Source organism: Grus americana, chromosome 7 (assembly GCF_028858705.1).
Source record: "Grus americana isolate bGruAme1 chromosome 7, bGruAme1.mat, whole genome shotgun sequence".
Taxonomy (NCBI): domain Eukaryota; kingdom Metazoa; phylum Chordata; class Aves; order Gruiformes; family Gruidae; genus Grus; species Grus americana.
This window is the reverse complement of record NC_072858.1, coordinates 38732499-38749684: the sequence shown is the minus strand read 5'-3', so window position 1 is coordinate 38749684 and position 17186 is coordinate 38732499. Positions and strand designations below refer to the sequence as shown.

Here is a 17186-nt window from a genome sequence, read left to right as displayed (position 1 = left end):
TCATCTTTAAGCCCAGAATGAGAAGTGGAGCAGTGTGTGTGGTGTCCCCTTTATTTTTACAGCACTGTTTGGAATAGTGAATGTTGGTATTAAAATCCACTGGAAGGCAAAAAGTCAACTGTGATCCGTGTCTTCGCAGACAAAAAAAGGAGCTCTGCTTGCTGTGTGAGGGAGCCTAATAGATCCCACTCGTGTGAGTTGGTTGCCCTTGAAAGCAGGCTAAATATATACAGTGTTGATCACCTAGGAACTTTAAATATTTAAGTAAATATGGGCCACTCAATCTGGCTTACTAAATTTCACTGCTTGCTTTCTCTATCCATTTGAAAAAAACAACCAGGTTTTCCTCCAAAACTCTTGACACATACTTGTTTTGGTCTCTCTTGAAGAGGAACAGTTTATGCTGTTCAACAAGGCTCAGTGCCGGGTCCTGCACTTGGGTCACACCAACCCCAGGCAACGCTACAGGCCTGGGACACAGTGGCTGGAAAGCTGCCTGGCGGAAAAGGACCTGGGGGTGTTGGTCGACAGCTGGCTGAATGTGAGCCAGCAGTGTGCCTGGGTGGCCAAGGCGGCCAGCAGCATCCTGGCTTGTAGCAGAAATACTGTGGCCAGTGATTGTCCCCCTGTACTGGGCACCTTGAGTGCTGTGTTCAGTTTTGGGTCCCTCACTACGAGAAGGACATTGAGTTGCTGGAGTGTGTCCAGAGAAGGGCAACCAAGTGGTGCAGGGTCTGGAGCACAAGTCTGAGCCTGATGAGGAGCGGCTGAGGGAACTGGGGTTGTTTAAACTGGAGAAAAGGAGGCTGAGGGGAGACCTGATGGCTCTTTACAACTACCTGAAAGGAGGTTGTAGCCAGGTGGCGGTTAGTCTCTTCTCCCATGTAACAAGGGATAGGACAAGAGGGAATGGCCTCAGGTTGCACCAGCAGAGGTTTAGGTTGGGTATTAGGAAAAATTTCTTCACTGAAAGGGTTGTCAATCATTGGAACAGGCTGCCCAGGGAAGTGGTGGAGTCGCCATCCCTGGAGGTCTTTAAAAGATGTGTGGATGTGGTGCTCAGGGACATGGTTTAGTGGTGGACATGGCAGTGCTGGGTTTATGGTTGGACTTGGTGATCTAAAAGGTCCTTTCCAACCTAGATGATTCTATAATCATAGCACTATTTTCTTCATAGTAACCAAAATGTTTTTGCAAGGTAATATGATTTGGAATAAATTCAGATCTTAAAGAAATTCTTGGCTTGTCCAGTACTTAATGAAACTATCACCTATTGAGAGTGATCTGAAAGGTTGTTATGCCCTAAGTAGATTTATTTTTTGTGTGTTGTGTGAATTAGATGCTGTCCGTACATTTGTGTTTTCTATAAGCTCAATTTGTGGAAGGAAAATGATAGCGTATCTTCAATAATGTCTCACTGATGGAGGATCAGATGGTGTTAATGCTGAGGCTGTTGAGCGGGGGGGTAATAGTCTGTTTGACTTGGAATGAAATCCAGCAGTTTTGTAACCACAATAGAAAGTTATAAGCAGAAAGTGGCAATGAAATCTGAGTCAAGTGCTTTGCTTGGGAAAATTGACAGCACTTAAACCCTTTTTATACAATAGCTTGTTTTTATACTGCTGTAAGTCTCTCTCCATTTCATGCTTCTGTTGCTAGGAAGTCCATTGTATTTGTCACAATGTTTTTAAATGTGAAGGAATATTTTTAAATAATTCAGTTCTGGGCTACAGAAATATGCTAATTCTCTTTATTGGAACAATACAGCAGCGCTTTAGATAACTTTCTAATGTTACTCACTCTAAGTATGCTCTGGAATTCATCCAGATCTGTCTTGGCCAGTTTATTCTCCTGGGGTTTTTTGTATGTGTGGGGTTTTTTGTTTGTTTTTCCCCCTTTGCTGGGCATGAACAAACAGTCTGTCTTATTCAAGAAATCTATCTATGGGGTTCGCTCATGTTTTTTCTGGGAGAAGTTCTGCTGGGCAATGTCTTTGCATACTGGGTCCCTGTTGACTCTTGCATTTGAACACTAGCTTTAATAAGTGGAATTTCTCCAAAGTGCTTTAAAGCATAAGGCTAAAGCAGGAGGGATAACATAAATACTTTATTGTATGGACATTATGGAAATTAGACCCAATTTAAGCAAGAAACTTGCATTTTCTTTACTTGGAGGCCTGTGCATACATGATTATCAAGTTACGAGTACATATGTGTGTATTGATGCTAATGGCATTAACCTTGCTGCTTTTAACAGGAACAATGCTGCACTCTTGTAGACTATATATGCTGTATGTAGTTACACATAGGTAGTTACCTGTGAAAGTTTGTAATCACTCACCTTTGTGTAGGTTGGTTGACTAACGTGTGTATCAAATCTTTCTTTTTCAGATCTGCCTTGAGTGAAGTTTGACAAAAAATGTTACAGCGGTTTTGTCTCTGGAAATGGTTAGCTGTAGGGATTGCAGTTGCTACTGTCTTAGGAGGTTGTTTGGCCCAGAATGATGAAGGTAAGTGGGTTTTTTTTGATGGTTTGGGGGTTTTTTTTTGCCGTGGGGGTATAGCTGTGGGAGGGGTGGGATGATTCTGTGATTTCATTTTCATTTCCAACCCCTGGAATTATTACTTGAAAAAGTAGTTTGATACTTGGTAGGAAAGAGAGGTTACAATAAAGATAGATCTCAGTATGCTGTCATGATTTTAAGCATCTGCCAGTGATTATGTTGTACAAAGCTGTTGATTTACTAGGCAAGGTAAACTCTTAAGTTATGATTATTCAGTATTGGACTCTAGCATTAAAATTTGTTTCCTCTTATTCATTGAACAAATACTTTACCTTGCTTTATCTGTAAATTGACAGTTACAGCACTTGGAACAGGAGTTTGAGAGAGAATCGTTAATGGGCTGTATACATATCTGACCAAAAACGTGAGGAAATATCCACAATGAGGGACTTCTAGAGAAACAATACTTTAGAAATCCTGAAATGTGGCACCAATAGCTCATGTTCATGTTTGAATTTAGTTAAGAAATACCAGAAATGTGGTCTACCAATTATCTATAGTAATAAAAAAAATTACAGACCTAGATGACTGATTGTGATTTATTCTTTTGAATAATTTAAAGTTGAAGAACCGAGTTTGATGGACTTGTTCTTAAATACTCCTAAGAATAACGAGGGGGACAAGTAAAAACTGACTACAGTTTTGGAATGTTTGTAATGAAGTTGCTCATTATAAGTGGCACTTACGCCTTCCATGTAGGTAAGCTGCAGTAGTACATATTTCATGTAGGTAAGCTGTAATAGTACATATCCATGATTTATTCTTGCAGCTGGATTTTCTTTTAGGAGACACTATTTTGACAGTTACGAAGTACAGTAGTTTTGCTTTCGTGAGAAGTATTCAATCTTACTTGTATTTTGCTTATTTTTTTGGGGTATCAAATAGTATATTTTTCTTGCTGTACTAATTGTTCTCCAAATGTCCTTTTATTCCCTTCCATCCCCCAGCCCAACCCTCCATTGTATTTGATGTCAATGATATACAAGAAAACTAATTTAATTTTATCCATTTTTACACACTGTCATTACAGCTGTCACTCTTGACACTGAAGTGAAGTGTACGAGCTGCTCATATTTCAGACACTTGATCTATGCTCGGATACAATTAGCTTGCTTTTTAATCATTTATTATAGCAGAGGAGCGGGGCCATTATGCTTTGCAATGTTGGACATGGTGATGGCTGTCAAGAGTTCTTTGAGCAGGAAAACGCTAGATTTGAGGGAGGAGAGGCTGCACGGCAGCGGGATGTCCCCTGGCGTGTTCAGCAGCGCTGGAGGACATGGGTGCTGGAGAGCAATGGGAAGCAGCTGAAGGGAGGGGAGGGAAGCGAAGCAGGACGGTAGGACTGCGCTGGGCTATATCCGTTCTGGGGTTATGGAAAAAAGCGTTCGTGGTAGGCTGGAAATAAAAAAGCAGTGCCTTTTGCTGTGATGCTGTTTGTACTCGTGCAGGCAACATGATTCATTCGGAAAGACATCTTTGATCAAAATAACATTATGAATTTCAGTTGAATGCTGATTTCTAGTTACACTTGAATGATGCTAATGGGTGCAAAACACATGGCACGGATGCCCCAGAACATAGAGTATTGGACAGTTTGATATTTCAAAATAGGAAAACAGATTCCTCAGGCTTCAATTTTTGTTCCTTTCTCCTTCTTATATGACAAACTTCCATGTTAATTAATGTCCCTATCTCAAAAAACGTGCAGATCATACCTTTTTGTTGCAGGCGATTTAGAGGAAGGGAAAGATACTTGTCCACAGTTACATGTTAAAGCTGTCATGCATTAGTGATAGCGTGACTGCAGATGTATAGTGACTTCCTTCCTTAAAAAGGCTGTAAAGATGTAGTTGCAGTTGGGGATCTGTTGTTCGCATAGCTGTTTGTTGCCTGAACAGGTCACTTAGCAGGAGAGAGTCTGCAACTTCTTCATTCTGTCAGGAGTTATTGTGAGCGGGTGAAAATTGCATCACTGACAGATAGCGATGGCAGCAGAAATTCAGCTAATTAGATTTCGCTTTGGTTTTTAAATTGCCTTGCACCAGTTTGACTTTTTATTTGCTTCTTATATTGAATGTTTGCAATAATTCTGTGAAAACTTGCCAATAAAACTTGTGTCACTAGGAAACGGAGAAGACCTAAAAATACAAAATATTTTAAAGTCAGGTCTAAATCTTGTGGATGACTTAGCAATATATCTACAACTTTGGAGGCAGTGTTCGGACAGTATTGGCGTTTTACAGGCTTTGTTTTAGTGCATTAACTCAGATTGTTGAAATTTCCTGTTTTCTGCCTAAGCCAGCATTTCAGACGAGTTTACAATGATCCCTACTAGTGTGGTCACATCATGATATTCCTCCTGGGTTGTATTTTTTGTGGGTTTTCTTTGTGGTTTGTTTGGGGGTCTTTTGGTCCTGGCTCACACCATTTTGTTTAGCACAGAACCCAAACTATTTTTTGTCCTTGATGATGATGATCTCTTATATAGCCTGAACAGAGGGGGCTTTGCTTTTCAATGAATATGGATTTGATGTGTGTAGCCAAGAGTAGCGTTACTGTACTGGGAGCATAGTTCAGAAATGCTGTTGCTTGAGGAACATGAAATATTCCTATACCAACTCAAGAATGAACTGATTCTCTTTCCTGTCCCCCCCACGTTCAGGAAAGAGTAAATTTAGTTAAAAGTATCTCTGATATCTTCAGGGTACTTTGTATAAATATTGTAATGCAATAATAGAGAAAAAATTATACGGAAATAAATTTAAGCCAGGGCGGGGTACTGGTAACTCAACAAATGCCACCCAGCTAACGAGGCAATGCTTATAAAAACAATTACTTTGAAATATATTTCTTGTAGCTAAATAGAAACTATGTTCTGTACTTACATCATTGCGAAGAACTTGGCATGCCCAGGACTGGTAGAGTTGTTCTAATTTGCAATAACAAAATTTGTAATTTAACACACAATATATAAAAGATGCACTCTCATAGCAATTGCAATTTAAAAACAGTGTCATTATTTTAACAGCAGAACAATCATGAATACGAACAGGAAAAATCAATTACGGCAGAAATTATAACCTATTTCTTTGCATCTAGCATGCAAATGACCTGTTTTCATGGTTGTAGCTGTGCATATTTAGGCACTTGCATGCCTCTCTCACTGCATTTTGCGCCATTAGCTCATACTTTCTCTAGTTTGGATGTTTATGCTTGACCTCCTGAGTCATCAAATCTTCCCCAGCCACAGCAATTAATGATGTTACAAAGTAGCCTTAAAAAACTTTTATCAAGGACTGCCTTGGAAATAGTTAGGCTGCTTTCTTCTTATACTTATTAGAAAGCTTCCCCAGAATCTCATTTGTTCGTTTGGCTCAATGCCATTGTCTGGTAGAAATGAGACAATTTATTCATGGCTAGCTGATAGTGCCTGCATAATCTTCCAGGTAATGCGTTTCTGTCACTGGTGTTTCTGCTCTCTAGCCAAAGGAACGTTTAGAGAGCAATAATTCCCCCGTTTGTCTTTTTGCTTGCTAAACTAAACAAACGTGTTTCTGTAGGCTGCCCTCACAAAGTAGGTTCTCCTTCACCTCGTGATCTCGGTAGTCCTGCTATGTCCCTCTTTCCGCTGAATTTCTCTCTTGAATGTGGTTGCTGGCACCTGTGTTTTGTGTCCAGGTGACATCCTGACAGTTCTTTACAATGCCAGCTGTGCTTTGCTGTCTCTGTTGGAGTCATTTTACTCAGTAAAGTGTATTTTGTGCACTTGTGGCAGGCAGTTGTGCTGTAATGTAATACAGCTCTGTCTTTTTCTATCGTCATCCGTAACTGATAAGTACGGGCCTCTAGGGATTTTTTTTCACAGCAATATTTTTGTCAGTGGTGTCTAAGTGACGTGCAAAGCAATGTCAAGTTTATGCTCAAGTTTTGTTTCCATTTGTGCCATTAATGAATTGTGTCCTCTATTTCTTGTTCCAAGTTTTCAGTGAGCTGAAATTTCAGTCACATGTTACTACTCATTTGTGGAGAACTCTCTTGCCTTTCAGGACAAAGTACCCATCTGAACTAAGTCTGCTTGTCATCTCATTTTAGCCAGCTCTCTTCAGGTGGTACTTAATTTTCATAGTAATCCAGCCTTTCCAGTTTAATCATTTCCTTTGGGAGTATGTAAAAACTATTGATGAAATGCAATACTTTACATCTACTGTACTCCCTTAGTATTAAAAGGCACACACCCCACCCTCCAATTATTAAAAAAATATTTTGTTAGAGTTATCGCATTAGTCTTGGTATACTGTTGATGAACCTATTCCATGTTTTCTTCTGATGATTTCTTTGTATTGTTCTTTTGCTCAATCATATGGTATGCCAGAATAAATGTAAGACTGTGGGTGGATGGGTAATGTGTTTTTGAAAAAGAAAGAAATCTGGTTTGATGATTTCTGCTGCCCCTAGTTGGCTCTTTTCCAAGCAGGAGGAATATTGCAAAGATATTTTTTTTTCCCCAGTAATATTCTAGCTTAAGTAAAAGTAGAAATGTCAGTTACAGCCTTGCAATATGTGAAATTAGGTCAGCTACAATCTTTTATTTTTACGGTGTTACTCTTATTAAATTCAGAGGCAAACTCTCAAGCTAAAAGAAGCAGTGAGGAGGAAGGTGAAAACCTAGGACCTACTTGAGAATAATCTCCTACTGTACCACTCCGTTACTGTTTTTCCTACTACCACTGAGAGGAGGGTGCGTGGGGATGGTTGGTTTAAAAGTAGGCTTAAAGGCAGGCCTCACTTATATCAATGTTAAGGGTTTTGGCCTCTGTATTGAAAGAACAGAAACTCTTAGTCCTGACTCCTTTTGCACATAAAATACCTCCCAAAAAAACAACTCCATGAGCAACTCGCACTTGCTGGGTTTGTTTTCCGTTGGCTCAATTGGCTGAGCTGACTCACCCTACAGCTGCGTAACCACCAGATCTGCGGCAGGGGAGGGCAAACCCTTAGTAGCAGCTCTCGGGTTAGGCGTGGTGTAAAGCTCTATTCTCACTTGGTTCGCAAACTGAAACTTGGAGTTTGCAAGGCACGTGGGCCAGGCAGGCAGGAACACAACTCTTGTCAACTTCGGCCCTTAGAAGGTGTTGAACTAATTGAGATTAAGTCAATCTGTAGTTAGTGCTGGCATCTGAAATGAGATGAGATTGAGGCTAGTCAGAAGGTTTACTTACCAAATATGTATGTCACTTCTTAAGGGTTAAACACATACTATTTTTTGTTATCAAAATGTAAGGAATGGCTATTTAAATAGTCCTTAAATGGGAGATTGCTTTTTTTTCTCCAAATAAGGGCTTTCCTATGAAAAACACAACTGTGCAACTTACTTTTGCCACCAGGATTGTTCAGGCATAAGCTCCTTCAGCTGTTTTTTCTGCTGCATGGGGTTCCCTCTCATAGTTACTGTCTTTTATTCAGTCCAAGAGTCCTGTGCTACAAAAATTGAGTAACTAAAGGGCCTCACAAATCACTTTAAGAGGCTACTTTAAAAATAAAATAGTTTCAGATCTTGATATATTACTGTTGGGCGGGAAATTAACTCAGGAAAATGCATATTTGAATACATGTAGGTCGTTTATTATTCCCTGAGCCCTATACTGTTCATACCCAGTGAAAGAAGAGAAATGCAAACAGGTGCTTGCCTAAGGGCTGCCTGGGAAAACCTCTCTTCTTCAGAACACAATAATTTGTTTGTTTTATGGAAGCTTGCTGCTCTTGGTTGGGAGCTCTGGCACTTGGCTCTGCAGTGATCCTAAAGGGAAAAGAGCTGTCCTTGGTGTCTCTGAATTGTAGTTCAGCCATTAGTTTCTCTGAAGGGTTTAGTTCTTTAAAGTGTAACTGATGGGATGTCTGGAAGTGCCACTAGCAATGCTTTGAATCTGCAGAAGATCAATTTCCCTCTGGCAAGAGGCGAGTTAAATTCATGTAATACGGACATCAGAAACAAGGTTCCTCTTGGTTAATGTGCGAATTTCAGCCCTCGGTCTCCTAGCAGAAGCGCCTGCTCCTTGTGATAGTGCTGGGATGGATGAGGAAGCCAGCCATGTGTTGGGAAGAAACAAATCCCAGATCCCAATGTCCTTGGAACAACCAGCCTGTGGGATCTAACTAGGAACGAGCCTCTTCTAGGCACTGGCCTATCATGTTCTTTCTGCTCAGCCGTATTCTTCAGCAAACGACGTGTTGCGCGTTGGATTGCCCGGATTATATACTTACAAGCATCGATGTTCTTTGGGTCTCCTAGGACTTGACTGACCTGAGCCATCCTTTGGTGCGGGAAAGCTGTGAATACTGAGCTGGTGCTTTTCCTCCAAGGGACGGGTGCCCTTTCTTAAGGTCAGATTCACGTCTGGGAAGGGACGGCTTGGTGCAGGGAAAGCAGAAACCCTTGTGAAAGCGCACTGGCACAGCTTGTGTCTCCTCTGTAAAAGTGGCTGGGACGCTGGGACTTTCAGAGAGTAAACTGTAACTTCAGCGATACTGGACTGAGCTAAAGATCAGCAACAGTTGTGTCTGTGCATTCATATGTCGGTTTATAGCTGTAGAGTATGTGTGCTGAGCAGAGCTAACCCTGGACTGGTCATTCTTGTGCTTTAATGGTAATGTTTGAAAGAGTCTTGAGTGGAGAGGTGTATCTGTAAACTTATTTGACAATTTAGTATTTTTGTCATAGAATTAGACTAGGGAAGTCGGGTTTTCTAGAATACTCTGTGATCTCCATCTTGTGTTCAGATTTCACAGAACAAATTTCCCACTTCCCTTGAAACTAATTCCTTTTAGTCAAGAGAGACGGTGCACTGATGTGGTGTAAATAGAACAATGCTTTCTCAGGTGTGGTAGATTCCTCCCTTAATTTTGGAGGGTTGGGTACAGAGGATTATACTGTAACTGCTCTGTGTGTTTGTTCTGCCGTAAAGCTCTTCAGTCATGAATATTGTGCATCTAATTGCAAACACGCATGCGTTAATGTAAAATGTGTATACACATACACATTTTGCATTTCTGTTCTAAGTAGTATAAAGGCATCGAAGGCAACTACCTTTCCTGCGCAGGGCTTGATTTAGCTCTACTCACATCTTTCCCTCTGGACGTGAATTAACTGCCGAGGTGCTCCTGCATGCATGCACGTTCTTAATTTCAATGTAAACAGAATCCACTTGCTGTAGAATGAGACACTGCCAATTTAATTCTGCAAAATATGATTCCAAGCAATTGTTGGGTTTGTATTTTTTGTGTGGTTCCATGTGTTCTGACATTGTTCCCCACAAGATAAATTCCATCTGCACTAATCCAGTAAATTCTTTTCTCGATTACCTGCTGAATTGCTGTGACACCTCCAGCTGGATCAGCAGAACCTGCTTGTTTCATTTTATTCTGGCTTTCTCTTAAGCATAAACACATTTGCAGATCAGTAGGCTGCTAGATCTAATAGTAAGATAGCTCCTACTAATTGACCATATTTCTTTACTAGGAGGCCCTTAATAAGAACAAATGTAAGTATTTTAATGTGTCTATCTGTTGAAATAACTTTGGAGGAAATCAAACTGAAATTGTTGTTGAAGAGCAATAACTAGACTAGCTCGACTTTAAAAAAACCTAGCAGAGATATACTACAAATGACAGAATTTAAAATCTGCCTATGTCCCTTAGTGCCACGTTATTCATATCGTGGACCACCATTTATTTACATTGCCTACTCGGTTTTTATTTTTATTGGAACTATTGTGCTGGCTGGTTTGTATTCACACACTGTATATGTAGTGATAATTTGGAAACTGCGTGTTCCTGGGTGTTGTCATTGTGACATGGGAGGCTAGTAATATTTTTTTACAGTAAGAAGTATGACTGCAGCAGATTTTGTGTCAACACAGAAGCTTTGAGCTACTCAAGGTTGAGGTTGGTTGATTGTTAGCCTGTAAACATAGATGGATTCCAATAAGTTTTGCACTGCATGATTAGTTGGGTTATGTACCTAAATTATGGCTTTGAAATATAGAGCACAAGTTTGGGTGTTTTTATTTTTTCTTTACTGAAGCTCATTTTCAGACTAACAGTTTCTGAAAGCGTTTTCTGAAGATGAAGCAATTGGTCTGGGCAGAGGAGTCTGAGTTCTCAGGAAACTCCCAAGTTGCAGCATTCTCTAGCGTGGACTTCATTGCAGCCACAGGACGCGGGAGGAGTGGGGTGAGGTGTGAGTTGAAACACAAAGAGATTTTCTGAGCAGAAACATAAGTTTCCAGAATCCTTGAATTTTCTCTTTTTAAAGCCTCTTTAAAGTCAGGGGATGGGGAGAAACATCCATTTGCTCCTTCCTCTTTCTCGAGACTTGCCCTCCTTCCTGCTGGCTAGAAGTTGTGGTGCGCATCCTCTTCCATGCTCAGTCTTCTATAAGGACCCATTTTTGTGCATTATAACAATCTCTCCTTTATCTTTGGGGTTCCTGCTTCTGCCACTGAGCTTTGTTACTAGCTTGGCAAGCTGCGTATTCCTTCTGCTCCTATGCATCACTGTCCTTCCCCTGTCATATTACTTTCCCAAACTCTCATCTCGGTTTTCCTCATCTTAGCCCAGTAGTAAGAATTAGTTTCTGAACTCTTATATGAGACTGTCATATGTTGACAAACAAACTGTGATAGGAACTACCTCCCTGTTGCTACTATTCCTCGGTTTAATCCATTTTTGATGAGAAGTATCTGTTTAAAACAAGGCGCAGGAACTTCAACTTGATCAAAACTTGATTTTATTCTGACTTGATTTTCACATAACAAGAACCGACTCATAGCTGTGTCCTTTAGAGCACCAGTTCTGTGCCTTACAAATTACAGATTTGGTTTTGAATCACTTCAAATGCTCAGTTTTGCTTCAGTTCGATTAATTGAACTATAATTAATTATCAGGAGTGGCATTCTTAATGGCATCAATAACAAGCATAAGTTTTCTGGTTTATTATGTGACAAAGATGTGATTGAACAGCGGGTTATTGCAAGGACACCTCTAATTACAATAGCAATAAATATGAAGTTTTAAGTAATTAGTATAGAAAAAGATCAATAGTGCTGTAACTAAGTTGTTCTGAAAAAAAAAAAGAAGCGGGAAATCTTTTTTCAGAGGAGATCTTGACTTTTTTTGTCGATTACTTGGTAAGTATGGACTCCTGCTTCGGAAAGCTTTAAATAGGGGTCTGGGTTTTCCAGCGCTTCCAGGTCTGAACTTGTGCAGGGTCTGAGTTTGTGCCCCAGAGGGCAAACAGTATCTCTGCTGTGGTGTGCGTAGTGGGAGCGGAGTCAGGTGTGTGGGCAATAATTGTAAAGGATGAGCTCTCTCAGCTCATTTTAATGCGTTCATTTTACAGTAATCATTTTCAGATTAGGGGATCATTACTGTTCAGCTGTTGTCTATCATTAAATATAGACGGTGTTTTTCTTGACTAAAGCTCATGTAAACTCGGTCAATTGCTAGGGATTTGTATGGAGTGCCTGTGGTGAGGAAATGTCTGGGGATTTGAACGTAAAACCAAAAACAACCACCAAAAAAAACCCCAAACGAAACACTCTCCCCCGCTTTTCCACAAATATTGCTGTAGAGTTTGAAGTAACTGCGGTTTGTAACTCTGGCCTATAGTGTCAGGTGAATAAATGCCTCTGACTTTTGCAATGGGTAGGACTATGATGTTGGTATTTAATGTGAATTTAATAGAGCAAATAGACTGGACTCTGAAAGAATATTTGTCTTGAAGGCTTTTGCCCTCATGCACAGACGCAATCAAACAAACGTGGGGTTTCCTCCCGGGTGAACGCCCTCTCTCTCATCTCTTCTAGAGAATTGCTGGTGAAAGGTTAGAATTCTTTTGTAGATGGCGAAAACTTTTGAGTAAACAGAAGCAAGCGAGAGATGGATTTAAAACCAAAAATGTCCGAGGGCCTTATTGAGCTAGGCTTAAAAAAAAGAAGAAGAAACACTCTGTCCTTTACTGCAGTATTTATTATACAGTGTATTGAGGCATGGCAAGCCTTAAATTGGTAGGGAGATGAATAGTTCATGTATGTAGGCTACAATGAGCAGAAATCAAGTACTTAAATAATGTCAAATTATCCTGATGCACCTAGTTAAGCCTGATTGCAAAGTGAAGGGCTGAGGAGGTGAGAAGGGAAGCAAGAGAGAGAAATTGTGTTGTCAGATTGGGTTTATAGATAAATGGGATTTCTCTGCATTTGAAGGCTGTACAGATCTAGTCCGAATTATCCTAGAAAGCTGACTTTCACAGAAGGATGGACGTCGGGGTATGATTTTGAGTGTGTTTACCTACAGTGCCATTTCAGTTTTTTCTTTTTTGATTTCAGTAGTGGTAAACATTATCACTTCTCACTATAGAGACATCTAAAAGGGGTTTCTGTTCAAGGTGTTGCAAACTGTCAGGCATTTTAAAACATATTCCTGCAGAGCAGTAAAGAGCTAGCTTACATTGTTTGCTTCGCTTGATCCTGTACCGTAACATCATAGTTTCAGTCAGTGATTTTTAAGCTACTGATTATTTTGCCTGTAATATTGATGCAACAGTAAATACTTGATTTATTTGTCCCTTAAAGTAAATCAAATCCTGCTCTGTGGTACACTCTGTTGAGAAAAACAAGGTATTGCCAAAATAATTACTTTTCTCTTTATTTGCTAGAATGAGTTGTTTGTATTTACTCAATTATACTGACAAGAAGGGTTTTCTGTTAGTGATATCATCTTGTTTTAAAACATCATTGCTTCGAGCAGCTACGTATAATTCTGTTACTGCCAAGTGGTGCCTTGACTTTAAGGATATATGATGGGGCAGGAGTTAATTGTTTGACCTGCTGTGCATGTCAAAGTCAAATGAGACTAATGTAGTGGCTTATTTCTAAAGAGAGCTGTTGTTTAAACAGGCTTATTTGTTGGGTCCTAAAGAGGAACGGTTATAAGCAGCTAGGAGCCTGCCTCGTTAAAAGTTTCATCCGAACCTCTGGGTGGTCCAAGCTTAAAACAAGCAACAACCATAGTAAGTTTTGAAAGATTTCAGAAAAAACGTCAAAGGAAAACAGAGTGGACTGTTTTTCTTCCATACCGTATAGCTGCTGCTGATATTGGATGACAGAGCAGTCGATGTGTTTTATTGTTATGAGTTTATGGTGATTATATTGTTCTCTCCCATCTTCTGTCATAGAAACAATAGGTTTTACTCATCTTTGCAAATAATTCTTAACTCATCAGACTTTTTTCCCCCTCCATAAATTATTTGGATTCTGCTACGTGAATCATTAGAATATTAATGTGATTCTGGGATAATGGCTAGTATTAGATGAAGTTACAGTAAACGACACCTTTCAAATATTTCCGTACGTTGTTTCTCTGTTTATTTGGCAATAATAGTGATGAACAATAAGACACCTGACTGTAAATTGGAGAGCTCCAAATAAATTTCATATGCAGCGTTGGCCCGTTCTGTGAACGGACTCACACAACATCAACCGTTGTGTGATGCGAGTGGGGTTCATGCCCCCGCATTGTCGGCACTCAATAGTAAGGGCGGAGAATCCCCTCTAAAACGAAATGAGTCCCACTTCTCAGAAGTTGGGGGAAATAGTTCCCTGGAGCTGATGTTCGTTAGGATGACTGCTTTAGCATTTAGAACAAGATTTGTACCACTGTTGTTACCTGTAATTCTATGGTATCTAGTGTTTTATCTCAAGAGTTTTAGACACATAAAGATGAAAACCAGTATTTTCAAGCTTGTGTCATGATTTTCTCCAAAGTTCAGCTTGGAAATTATAGTAAGAGGTGCTAAATGGCTTTTTGAGCCATTGGTATAGACCATTTTGTTTAGTGTGCAAAGCTTCAGATACACAAGTTAGAAACTTCAGCTCTGTTTCCCTTCCTTCACTGCTTTTTTTTTCCTTTCAAGTTTCCCTTTCCTGCTTTTATTGCAAAATGAATTGAAAAACTCTGGGCACTGTTCTTTATTAGCTTTCTAACAATTGGAAGTTTTTTATAAAGTGTTTCATGCTAAATGTAAAACAGAAGAAGTATTTATCAATGCAGATAGGGAATTTTCGAAGAGGCTCTAGAAAGATATTTGTGATGCTTCCCTTCCAAGAAGCATTTTTAAGGGTTGTTTGAGCCTTTTTTCCTGCTTGGCTTCAGTACAGGAGTTGCTAAAGTAGAAAAGATATATATTTTTTTTTTTTAAATTGTGAATACCATCTCATTTGGTAAGTACTCTTTTGTAAATGAGAGGAGGAAGTTTGAAGTTTTTCATGTGTGTAGGTACGTTTTCTGAGCTATCTGTCCCATTGACCCTTTACTAGTTGTTTTTGGGTTGGTTTTTGGGGGGGGTGCAGGGAAAGCATAAAAATGCACTTGTATATAATCTGTACTTAAACATGCCATATCTCTGCTTTTTTATAACGAACGCAACTGTAGAAAATTTTCATAACCTTAAACTTATTTCAGTATCAGGCATTAATCAAAGATGTTATTTTTTATGGTCTTTGTTGATAGAGATTTTGTTCACAGTTTCTTTTTCACTAAAATGCTGCATTCCGTAAGATATGTATCTTATGAAATGCTCACAAAGTATGTTTGTCCTGATAGGAAGGAAATCTATTCCACTGCAATTAAAAGGGCCATCTGCAATTCCTGCTAAGCATAATGATACAGTATGTGAAGAAGATGCTTTCACTTGATAGAGAAAAGGTTAAGAGCATCAGCTTGGAGTTTATATGTTTTTTCTATGGGGGGAAAAAACCAACAGATAAACCAAACAAAAAACCTGACTTGGCTTGTTTACATAACAACATAGTATCATCTGCAAAAATCATGCTGCTTCTATGTGTAACGTGGTTTGGGAATATTGGAGAGTTTTTGTTCAGAAATGGTCTGGAATAATTTCTGGATGAAGAGATAATGGAGGAGAAACTTGAATTTACCAAAGAGAACTGGAAAAGTTATAATGTAGCTCTATGAAGCTGTGGTATTTCATCATTCTGGGCTGCATTAGTTACAGGTTTATACTATAAAGACAAAACTGAAGATTTATTTAGAGGAAAATGAGAAATACTCTGTCACGGAGCTCACCGTGAGACTGAGGATCCAACAGCCACACAAAATATCAGTCTACTTTGCTCTCGATAGGCTGTAACTGCTCTTTGAGATACTGCCAGAGAGCTTTCAAAGGTACACCAGCGGTGTCCATTTTTCAAATCTCAAGTGCACAACCTGCAGGAAAGCAATATTATTTTTCATTTAATGAGCTTTAGCACATGAGCAATTAAGACGACCTAATTGAATGAAGCTAATCAGGAAAACACAGAAGCTTGCCTCTGGGATGCTGCTCAAGTCAATTGCTCCTCATATCTACAATTTTATCTGTTTAGTTAATAACACCAATGGGTATAGTGGCACGGGCTAGTGGTTTTACAGCTCCAGGGGCTTTGCAGTTTTGTTTTGTGTTGTCTTCAAGCCTTAGTCTTTTTATTCTGCTAAGGATGTAGTGATTAACAGGTGATGAGAGTCTCTGCTTGGCTAATAACATTCTGGGTGCTCAAAGAAACGTGATGGAGGCTACTGTACTTTAAATGTCTTTGAATTACTCAGCATACAAACAACAGATAAAGCCAGACATTTCCAGGCATGGTCTTCACACAGCTCCATATAATCAGTGAACCTGTTGTTGTCTGATAACTGAAATAGTTATGAACATACTGACACGGAAAGATAAACCGAGTGAATGGCTTCAGATAAACAACTGTTTTCTTCGTTATGTAGAAATAAACCTGTAGTGAACTAGAATCTTACACACAGGTTAATTTTATACTTAAAGAACATAAGCAATCATACACAGGAAAAAATAATAAAAAGTCCCATAGCTGTGCTCAGCTGTTTTCTTACAGTCCTTGTGGGTAGAACCTGTGTATAATTAAGTATGAGAGGTATGAAAAGAAAATGCCTTATCTGCTTGTTCTTCCAGTATAATCAATGGTTTGGGATTTATTTTCAGTTGTGCATCTGGCTAATACAAGATTAATCAACCTCTCCATTACAGTCAGCCTGGATATGGAGTAGAAGCCGAGTACTTCTGTGTCAGGTGTGCTACTTTATCAGTGCCTGTGTGCTAGATAAAATAAAAAAATAGGGTTGAATAGGATAAGGAGTGGAATAGTCTTTGACGGTACTGAATGCTAAGAATGCACATTAAACCTACAGAAATACCTGTGCAATCGCCGTCTCATCTGCAGGATTATTTTCAGTGCTATCTCGTGGTTGGAAACCTTACAGGGAGAATTTGAAAGCTCCCCTATATCCTTTTATCTCCAGCTATAGAGAGGAAACGGGGTCCAGCTTGGAGACGTCACTTCTGTCCTCCTGCTGATGGCCTCTGCGTAACCCGTGGGTCCGAATTATCATTCTAATTTTGTAATTTAAGAAACAAATTCTTTGCTACCCATCCTTGCTGACGTACAACTTCAGTGAATCCGCATTTGGATTGGACTGACTTACCAAGTACACCTCCTGAGGTCTTCTAAGGTCCTTTCTAGTCATACGCTATTTTGGA

The 17186-nt window shown here is 39.6% G+C and overlaps 1 protein-coding gene across 5 annotated transcripts in view; it reads left to right on the top strand.

Moving 5' to 3' along the window:
- The window catches only part of PCDH15 (protocadherin related 15), a 1027345-nt gene that overhangs the window by 669944 nt on the left and 340215 nt on the right, over positions 1 to 17186 (top strand). For all 5 annotated transcript variants that reach the window (XM_054831779.1, XM_054831776.1, XM_054831775.1 and 2 more), the window contains one exon: positions 2391 to 2509. In XM_054831779.1, the coding sequence (XP_054687754.1) occupies positions 2419 to 2509 (91 nt within the window). In that variant the 5' untranslated portion in view covers positions 2391 to 2418. The remainder of the gene's footprint in view (positions 1 to 2390; positions 2510 to 17186) is intronic.